The following is a 10,516-nucleotide window of genomic DNA, read 5'->3' on the forward strand; positions in this document are numbered from 1 at the left end:
ACAATGGGGTGGCAACGGAAGAATGGAGAAACTTTGGGTTGGGTAGAGGGGAGTGAGCAGAGAATGTGGCATGGAGGTGGGAAACATGGTGGAATGAGTTGGACATCAACACCTCATGCAAAGGTATGATTGCATGAATTGTGTGACTGCATTGTGTGTAGAGAAACAAAAGTTGTGCTCAATATGCGTAAACTGAATTGAAGTGCAGTCCACTGACAGGTACAATTAATAAGAACAAACAAAAATGTAACAGAAATTCTTCCTTCCTGAATGCTGTTCTGCTCATGTCACTCTCACCTGCTCTAAGGGCTACTCTGCCTGGGCCTCCACCCAGAGCTGCTATAGAGCAGGAGGACATGCAAATAGGGACCTCTCTCTGCTCATGAAAACCAGTCACACTGACCCTGCAGCTCTGCACAGGAGCCCAGTCCTGGACTCCAGCTCATCCCACTCAGTGGTCAGGACTCAACACAGGCTGCTCACCATGGAGAGTGTGCTCAGCTGGATTTTCCTTGTGGCTGTTTTCAAAGGTGATTATGGAGAACAGAGATCCTGAGTGTGTGAGTGGACAGGAGTGAGAGAAAGAGTGGATGAGTGAGTGTCCTGACCAGGCTGCCTCTGTGTTTGCAGGTGTGCAGTGTGAGGTGCAGCTGGTGGAGTCTCGGGGAGGCCTGGTGCAGCCTGGGGGGTCCCTGCAACTCTCCTCTGCAGCATCTGGATTCACCTTCAGTGACTACTACATGCACTGGGTCCGCCAGGCTCTAGGGAAGGGGCTGGAGTGGGTTGCTCTTATAAGACACAAAGCTAATAGTTACACCACTGAATATGGAGCATCTGTAAAAGGCCGATTCACCTTCTTCAGAGACGACGCAAAGAACATGCTCTACCTGCAAATGAGCAGTCTGAGAGCCGAGGACACGGCCACCTATTACTGTGCTACACAGTGAGGGGACCTCAGTGTGAGCCCAGACACAAACCTCCCTACATGGCACCAGGGCCAGCAGGGGGCGCTCAGCACACAGGGAGCTCAGGGTCAGCCCAGGAGCAGGGACAGAGGGGTTGGGCCTTGTTTCCTGCATCAGGGGTCTCTCCATATAGCAGCTTCCCCGGGGAGTTTTGCAGATACGTTTTCAATACTAATTGGTGAAGGCTCTAGAGAGAAAAAGTGGTTGTCAATTTATGCTTCCTTTTTCATTGTTGCCTCATTATCATAAATTATATTCAATTTGACATAATTGCACAGCCATGGATTATGACCTCCTCCACTTCTGTCCCTGTCATTTCCCTCTACATCCTCCTCTTTACCCCTCCTCCTTACTCTTACCCTTTTCTTTTCTCAACAGATCATTTCATTTATTTATTTTTATGTTATTGCTTCTTGGAGAACCTAAGGGGACGTTCACTGAGGCACCTCCACAGGTACACAGGGGAGTTTGGTCAATCTCATTCCTCCTCCCTCCCTTCTCCTGCTCCTATGACCTCAGCCTCAGTCCCCTTCTCTACTCCCTGATCCCTCTTCTAGTGCCAGGGGATTTCTCCAAACTCACTTTTCCTTTTTTATTCTAAAATTTGCTATTGAGAGTAAACACTTGACATTTCACCCTATGAATCTGGCTTATGAAACCCACCTGACATTCTCCATTTCCACACATTGACCAGCAAAGGCCCTGATTTCACTCTTCCTTGTGGCTGAGTGGAATTCTGTTCTGAGTATACACCACCTTTCCTGCCTCCATTCATCTGTAGATGGTCATCTGGGAACGTTCTGTAATACAGCTGTTATGAGAAACCCTGCTGTAACATTGATTGTCTGTAATAGCCACGGTGTGCTGAGTTTAGCTCTGCGTGATCACTAATGAGGAGTGGGATGCTGGGTCTTATGGTGGTCCACTCCTCCTCTCAATTCTACTTTCAAGAAAGGAATCACTGATTTGAAGGAAAACCAAGTACATCTGTGCATCTCTTCACCACATGCTCACCAGCATTTATTATTGTGTTCTTAATGATTGCCTTGTGATTGGAGAGAGACGAAATCTCAATGAAGTTTCAATTTGCCTTTCCTCATTACTAGGAATATTGAGCATGCTCCCATATTTTTGGCCACTTCTGTCATTTCTGTTGAAAAGTGTCTGTTTAGTTCTTTTCCATTTATTTATTGAGTTCTTCGTGTGGTGTCAGTAAGTGTTTGGGGTTCTTTATGTACTGTTTATATCAGTGCCCTATCTGTGACTAGATGGCAAAGATCTCCTATTCTGACGACTGTCTCCTCACACTTTTGGTTGTTTCCAGTCCTGTGCAAAAGCTTTTAACTGCATAGTGTCCTTCTTACTGAATATTAGTTTCATTTATGCACTTTAGTAACCTCGTTGAGGAAGTCCGTGCCTCTGCCATTACACAGGAGCATTGATGCAGTATTTACTTCTAGCATGGGCAGATTTTCTAGTTTAATTCCTAGATTTCTCATCCACTTGGGATGACTTTTTCTTGGGTGACAGATAGTGATCTATTACATTCTTTTACATATAAATATTCAGTTTTCCCCAACACTCTTTGTGAAAAAGGCTGTCTTTTCTACCCCAAGACTTTGGAAACTTAGTCAAGTGCCACATAACTGCAGTCATGTGTGTTGGTCTCTGTATCTTCTCTTTTATTCCATGGTCTTCATGTCTGTTTGGTGCCAGGACCATGCGACTTTAGTTACTATAGCTCTGTCAAATGATTTGAGGTCAGATACTGTCATGTGTCCAGCCTCCCTCTTCCTGCTTAGGATTGCTTTACCTTTTGTGTGTCTGTAATTTATCCACACAAATATTCAGTATCTTTTCTGGTTTTCTTTCCAATGTCTTTGGTATTTTTTGGAGATTTTACTGAATCTATGTAACATTTTGAGAGCTTTGGCCACTTAATAATATTAAGTCTGACTTTACAATAACAGGGGAGGTCTTTCCATCTCTGAGGTCTTCAATTTCTCCCTCTGGTGTTCATTGTTTCCATTATAGAGCTCATTCACTTTCTTGGTTGATTTTTTCCCAGTACATTTTAAGGTTATTTTGAATGAGACATGTTTTCTGATTTCTTTCTCAGTAGACTCATTTCAGAGGTATAAGTATATGGTTTATTTATGTATGCATGATGTATTTGGCTACATTGCTGAAGTTCTTTATTACATCGAGAGGCATTCTGATGGAGATGTTTGTTCTTCCAGATATTGGATCATATCACCAGCAAGCAGACACATTCATGCTTCCTACTTTCCTTTTATCCATTTAACTTCCTTCTCTTGCCCGATTGCTCTGGCCAGAGTTTCAGGGACTAAGTTCACTATACAAACAAAAAAAAAAAAAAAAAAAAAATGAAAGAAAGAAAAAAATCAAAGAAACAAAGAGCTGGTTCCTAGAAAACAAAATGATGATTGAAAATCCCTGAACAAACTAAATGAAATAAAAAAAAAACAGAGGATACAAATTTTAAACATTAGAGACAAAACATTTATTGCTACAGACTCTTCTACATCCAGAAGATTATTAGAAATTATTTTGAAAAATCATCCTCCAGTATACTAGAAACTTGAAGATATTAGCAAAATTCTCAATGCTTGTGGACTACACAAAGAGAAGCAAAGGAATACAGAAATCTGAAACAGAATAATATCAACCAGTTAAGTTGAACACCTTTAAAGTTCTTCCAAGACAGAAACCTCCTGAAACAGACTGATTCTCAGTTGATTCTGAAAGAACATTAAAGAAGAGATAGGGCTAATTTCCTCAGATCACTTCATGAAAAGGAGATGGAGAAATCACTCTAAAAATCATTCTATATACCCAGTATCACCCAGTTATCAGAACCAAGCACAAAGTCACATCCAGCAAAGAAGAGTTCAGACCAATGTCACCGATGAAAAGAGATGAGAACTTCCATAATGAAATGCTGGCACACTGCATTCATATAAGAATATATAAGAAGGTGGTTCACCATGATCAAGTGGGGTTCAGCACAGGGAGGGGAGGTTGGTCCAACATATACAAATCAATAAGGTAATACCAACAAGCGATTCACCACATAAGTAGAATTAAGTACAAGAGTCAAGCCCTCACACCAACAGGTGCAGAACAAGCACTTGACAAATTCAGCACCAGTCATGTTTAAAGCACTGGAGAAGAGAGGGGTGCTAGGGCCTGACCTCAACCTCACAAGGGCTACTCATGACAACCCCAAGACCTCCACCATACTGAATGGAGGTAACCTGAAACAGATCCTCTAATTCAGGACCAGGACAAGGGTGTCCACTCTCACCACCCAACTCTGCAGACTCCCTGCACTACATACTTAGATGCAGGTGCATTTTCACATGAGCAGCATGCAGAGCTTCATCATTGAGGCTGAAGGGACTCCTCTGTGGTCACCAGGATCACATGATGAGGAAGCTCAGAGGACCCTGGTGAGTCTTTCCCATCAAATCTGATGAGGGACTTAGGGATTCCCTGATTAGGTCCTTCCTTGGGATTCTCTGTACAGCAAAGAGGAAGCTAGTCCTGGGTCAGTGACCAGGACACCTGATGAACCTCAGGCTCACGGCCCTCTGTCTCCCCAGGAATCCATGAGACTCAGCACTCTTCCTGACAATTTTGCTGCTTGCAAATGGAAGGTGTGGGGCGAGGGTCAGGGCTAGTTTCCTGCAGTGGGAAAGACAGCCAGGCTATGTCAACACAGCAGCTGAGCCCCAGTGACAACAGGAGGCCACTCAGGAGCCCTGTTTGCAAAGATCTTCCCACCCCAGACTTGACATGTTATGACAGGAACCTGACTGCCCAGATCCTGCCTGAGGCTCCACGTGACCCTGCACCTGACCTGTACTCAGCAGTCCTGGGGCAAGTAGAGGACAGACATGAGGAAAAGCCAGGGAAGGAGTCTGATGACCCTTGTGCATGGTGCTGCTGGTAGGGTGACTCTGAAGTCCTTCCATCACACTGCCAATGGACTCTGCCCTGGAAACAGTCACCATCAGGACCAGCACAGCCAACATCCCTGTGCTGTGGAAGCCCTCGCCAGGGAAATCTGGACTCAGTATGGGAAGTTCAAGACCCCAGGTTCTTTAGAGTCAGAATCAGTTCTCTCTTTGGCCCTATGACCACTGTCTCTCTCATCAAACCTTGTGAACCTCTTTGTTGCTGCTATTCCTCAGCTTCCAGGGATGTTAAATAGGACCTGCCTGCTCCACACTCAAGTGGAGGGCCTGACATAAGACACACAAGGCCCATCCATATCAGTATGTCAGAGGGATGAAAGTAACAGGTCCTCATCCAGAGCCAGCAGGACCCCAATGACTCGTCCTTGTGGAAGGGACTGACTTCTTCCTTGGTCATTCTGTGCACTTGGATTACAGGACAGGGCCAGAGTCAGGAACAGGTGCCCAGGGAGACTGTGCTGGTGTTGGGGTCTGCAGTGTCCTCTCCAGAGAGGTCCCAGGGAACACTTGAATGTGCGACGGTGCTCCTGCCATGTCCTCTCTGAAGACAAGGTTCTGATGTACCAGGAACGCACTCTCACAGGAACGGGGGCAGAAATCCCTCCACCCTAGTCACTGCAATCAGATCTGAGAAGCTCAGTGAACCTGGCTGGTCTTTTCCCATCAGGTGAGGGGCGGGCTGCTGGGATTCCCACCGGGACAGTCTCTGGGAGTCGGGAGGAAGCCAAGAGGAGCGTGGACCAAGCTCTGTGACCCTTGAATGCAACCACGGGTCCCACGTCACCCCGCCTCCATGCAGCCCTGGGCACGTCAGACTCAGAACCGAACACGTTGACTTTTTAAGCCGACTCGTGTTCTTTCTTCACACCCCCATTTCCCTGTCCCCACCCCGAGAATGAAGGCTCTCGTCTCTGGGGTCTACACCCAGGGCTCCATCACTCAGCTGAGGCTCAGGGGTGGCTGTATCCGTGGCTGCTGCAGGTCCCTGGGAAAGGCTGAGGGGACCTCTGAGTCTTGCTGCCCAGGCCCTCCTGGCGTCCTCTGCAAGGACAGATTTGGAAAGTGCAAGTGACCAGGAAAAATGGGGCAGGGTCGTAGAATGGATCTTGCTCTGCTGAAACTTCCCCAGCCCTGCATTACCCTGGACTTTAGGGCTACTTGCAGGACCCCAGGGTGCTGTGAGCTCTGGGGGTCAGTGTGGGGGTCCTGGTAAGCCCTGTCCTGCAGCTGCAGCATGACACCAAACCCTGGAACCTGAAGGTCCTGCCCAGCTGTCCTCCACACCACAGCTGCCTGGTCCTCCCTCCACTGTCTCCTGATGATCCTTTCACCTATTTCCCTCCTTCCTGTGCAGTAGAAAATGACTCCTTGTCTCTCCCCTCAACCTCAGCTCTGTCAGGAGGAAGAGTCTCACTCACTGAGCAGGGGTTTGTTTTCCAGCCACGTGGGCTTTGGAACCACGTCTTACAGGATTCACGGGTTCCATCCGGGGAGATTCTGGTTTAAAAAGTGAAGACCATGCATCTCAGTAAGAGGTTTCCCTCTTTCTTCAAGTTCTTTTAATTTTATTTCTGTCAAAACAGTTTCCCTATAACCTTAATTCTCTCAAAGTCATGGGAAATGAGGGAGTTTGCTGAGGAAAGCAGAAATGGTTTGCTGTTGCACTTTGTGATTAAAGACCTTGAACATGACACAAGCATGCTGTCCTCAACGCCATGGGAAGGACTGGTGTCTGTTGGCTGCCCTAGAGCAGGACCTTGCTCCACCGGGCAGCCCCCCACAGCACCTGGGCTGAGGCCTGCGGGTCCCTGATGTAGGCTGCTGCTGCCGGAAGGGAGGAATGAGGAGGTTGGAGAGCAGTGTGCCCTCAGGGTTCCCATGGCCTTGGCACCTGGCACCAGAATCTGGGGGCAATGATTATGCTGGAAAGAAATGAAAGAGCTTGGAGATGTTGAAGTTCTGCAAAAACACAAGCTCTCCTTGGAATTTTTCATAACAACTCTACTGCTCTGCTCATAACTTCAAAAACTGCAGTCCATAACTAGACGGTGTCATTGCATGTGCCTTTCCCATTGCATGTGCCTTTCCTGCCTGTGCCAGGTGGGGATGCAGAGCCCTCTGTGGGGTAAACCTCTCACCTCATTGCTAGGAATCAAACAGAGGGAGGGAGAGACTGGGGTCAGACAACCCCTTGCATGGCGTGTCCCTGTGATTGACAAATTCCAAGAGGCCCCTTGTCCATAGGGAACCACCACTCACGAACAACCCAAGGAGCTGCAGAATGACATCTTCAAATGGCATTTTGGGATGACAATTATGATAACCTAATGATTCCACTCCTGAGGACAAAGATGTCACTCCATCTCATGATGCAGAAGACATCAGTCCTCATCCTTCAGTCCATAAAGTAAAGGCTCCAGCAGGCTCAGAGGTGCAGTCCTAGGAATCCCAAAGATGAGGGAAAACCCTTCTGTATGTCCTTAAAATCAAAAGGAGATCACACATCCCAAATTCTGGGACAAGGATACATATTTCCATTTGAAAAAGAAAGAGATAGTCACATGGTGAAGGGGACTGAAGCCCAGCAGGACGGACATGCAACCTTATTGCTCCAGATCTGGCCTCAGGACCACTGTGAGGGATGACGGTGAGGGTCCTGGACAGCCCCACCACACAGTCCAGCTGGACTCAACCCCTGGACTTCCTCTTAGGGAGCCTGGTCTGAGGCCTGCAGCTTCCTGGGCCAGCCCTGCTCACTGCTGGTCCTCTGCTCCTGGGTCTCCACAGCAGCCCTGCTTCATCTCAGCTCCAGGCCTCACCCTGCCAGGGCTGCCAGCAGGACTCTGACCCTGACACCCCATCTGGCCTCCCTGGCCTTCCTTCAAGTCTTGGTGGAACCTGTGTGACCCTGACCCTCTTGCCCTCTACCTGCAAAGCCAGCATGGGGAGGCTGATGACAAGATTGGCCTCAGCAGGGAGCAGGTCCTGGCCTCCCTTGAGCCATGACTGGGGACCTCTGAGCACCTTGCTGGCTGAACAGGGGAGACCATGCCCTGGGCAGTCCAGGGCCAGGCTCCCCAGAGCTCTCTCCCACATGCCCTGCCGTAGGTGTCTATAATATTTTCATCTCTGCCTCTGAGATGGTGATGCTGGGACTTTGCTGATTCCTGGGACCCCAAAACCACCTTCCATCCTCTGGGTGCAAAGCTCTGGGCTGCCCTCTGTGGAGCTGCTGGCCACACCCTCCTGGCTACAGCTCCTGGACAGCACCACAAATGTGCTGCTCTCCTGGACAAACTGCAAAGCACCAGCTCTCCTGCAATGCTCTTTCTGCCCCTCCCTGTCCTGCACATGGCTGACATCAGTCAGGAGTTCACAGGCCATGGCATCCCTGTGCCCTTGAGAGAGTCCCCACCCACAGTCGGCTCCAGCATGAGTGAGCCCAGCTCCACCAAGTGTGGGGTCATGCACACAATGGGCTCTGAGGAGGTCACCATGTGTGTCCACCTGGGAGGTGGATGAGGGTAAGGTGAGCACTCATGTTGAAGAGGAGAGCAAAGCACAAATACTTGACAGTTTCAGGATATGAGCTCTTGGACACAATGAATCATCAGTCATGATTCTGTGTGTGATTTTACAATTGAATCAAGACTTAACCCTAATTCTTCTATCATGGTTTTGTGCATATATAAAAGTATTTAATGGATGAACAATGCAAAGCAGAAAATACTCAAAAGAAATTTTTATTTCCTGAGAACTACTATGTTCACCATTCTGCCCATGACACTCCCACCTGCTCTCAGGGCTGCTCTGCCTGGGCCTCCACCCAGAGCTGCTATAGAGTAGGAGGACATGCAAATAGGGCCTCCCTCTGCTCATGAAAACCAGCCACCCTGACCCTGCAGCTCTGCACAGGAGCCCAGCCCTGGACTCCAGCCCATCCCACTCAGTGGTCTGGACTCAACACAGGCTGCTCACCATGGACTGTGTGCTCAGCTGGGTTTTCCTTGTGGCTGTTTTCAAAGGTGATTATGGAGAACAGAGATCCTGAGTGTGTGAGTGGACAGGAGTGAGAGAAAGAGTGGATGAGTGAGTGTCCTGACCAGGCTGCCTCTGTGTTTGCAGGTGTGCAGTGTGAGGTGCAGCTGGTGGAGTCTGGGGGAGGCCTGGTGCAGCCTGGGGGGTCCCTGCGACTCTCCTGTGCAGCCTCTGGATTCACCTTCAGTAACTACTGGATGCACTGGGTCCGCCAGGCTCCAGGGAAGGGGCTGGAGTGGGTTGGTGATATTAACAAGGATGGTGGTACAACCAACTATATGGACTCAGTGAAGGGCCGATTCACCATCTCCAGAGACAACTCCAAGAACACGCTGTACCTGCAAATGAGCAGCCTGAGAGCCGAGGACACGGCCACCTATTACTGTACTACAGACACAGTGAGAGGACCTCAGTGTGAGCCCTGTCACAAACCTCCATGCAGGGTGCCCAGGGCCAGCAGGGGGCGCTCAGCACACAGGGAGTTCATGGTCACCCAGCAGCAGGTGCAGAGGGCTTATGCTGGTTTCCTGAATCTGGGGCCTCTGCATATACCAGCCTCCCAGGGGAGCTCCTTGGACTTGTTTTCTGATCCATGTTGTCTCTGAAGACAAGAATTCTTGATCTTTTCCTGATGCATTTCCACTTTTTCATTCCTGCCTCTATACACTTGACTGCTGGTGCTTTTGACATAATTCCACAATCACACAAGGCAATTGCTCAGGTTGCATCTGCAGCACCTCCCCCTTCCCTCCTCCTCCCTCCACAGCTTCCTTCCTCCATGTGCTGACCTCCCTCCTGCTTGTTCACAGTGTTTTCACATCAGACAGTTCCTACCTGACTCACTGTGGGGAGTTCACATCTGCACGTGATGTTTTGGTCCATTCCCTCCAGACCTCCCTCTCCTCCCTCCCCATTCATCCCTCTTTCCCTCCCTCTACTCCCTTGCTTTCCATTCTATTTTTATGCTCCTCTTCTGCTTATTTATCTGTAGATTTCACATATGAGAGACAGCCTCAAGCCCTTGACTTTCTGAATCTGAATCATTTCACTTGATGATCTTCTCCAGTTCCATCAAGTTACCAGCAAATACTCTCCTGTAATTCCTCATGATGGTGAGTAAAACTCCACTCTGTATATAAACCACACTTCCTTTATCCACTCCTCTGTGGACAGGCATCTGGGCTGGTTCCATAATTGGTACCCTGAGTCAGCTACTATAAACACTCATGTGGCTGCAAAGGGGTAGTATCAAGCAGCAGAGGTGAGTGGAATTTTAGTTGTCATAATAAGCACACTAGGAGGAAAGTGGATCTGACGATTATGTGGAGTCCATGGAATCCTGTCGCTATGAAGAATGTTGAGCCAGGGATGCCATCAGAAATAGTGAAGTGTGTCTGTAAATATCCGAGGCTTGTAGTAGGGTGAAGTATAGTCCCAGGGCAATTTCCATAGCTAGTGCTTGGACTATGTGTTTACGATTCCCTTCTAGTAAGCTGTGATGTGCTCAGGGGA

The 10,516-nt window shown here is 48.5% G+C and overlaps 2 gene segments (V, D, J or C); both read left to right on the forward strand.

Annotated features, from left to right (window-relative positions):
* The first annotated feature begins 484 nt into the window (after positions 1 to 484).
* Positions 485 to 947, forward strand: LOC124974723 (immunoglobulin heavy variable 3-72-like). The segment is given in 2 exon segments: positions 485 to 530; positions 631 to 947. Coding segments are annotated over 2 exon segments (363 nt in total).
* A 7,937-nt stretch (positions 948 to 8,884) lies between these two features.
* On the forward strand, positions 8,885 to 9,609 carry LOC124974738 (immunoglobulin heavy variable 3-74-like). The segment is given in 2 exon segments: positions 8,885 to 8,991; positions 9,092 to 9,609. Coding segments are annotated over 2 exon segments (564 nt in total).
* Positions 9,610 to 10,516: the final 907 nt, after the last annotated feature.

This window comes from Sciurus carolinensis, unplaced genomic scaffold (genome assembly GCF_902686445.1).
Source record: "Sciurus carolinensis unplaced genomic scaffold, mSciCar1.2, whole genome shotgun sequence".
NCBI lineage: Eukaryota > Metazoa > Chordata > Mammalia > Rodentia > Sciuridae > Sciurus > Sciurus carolinensis.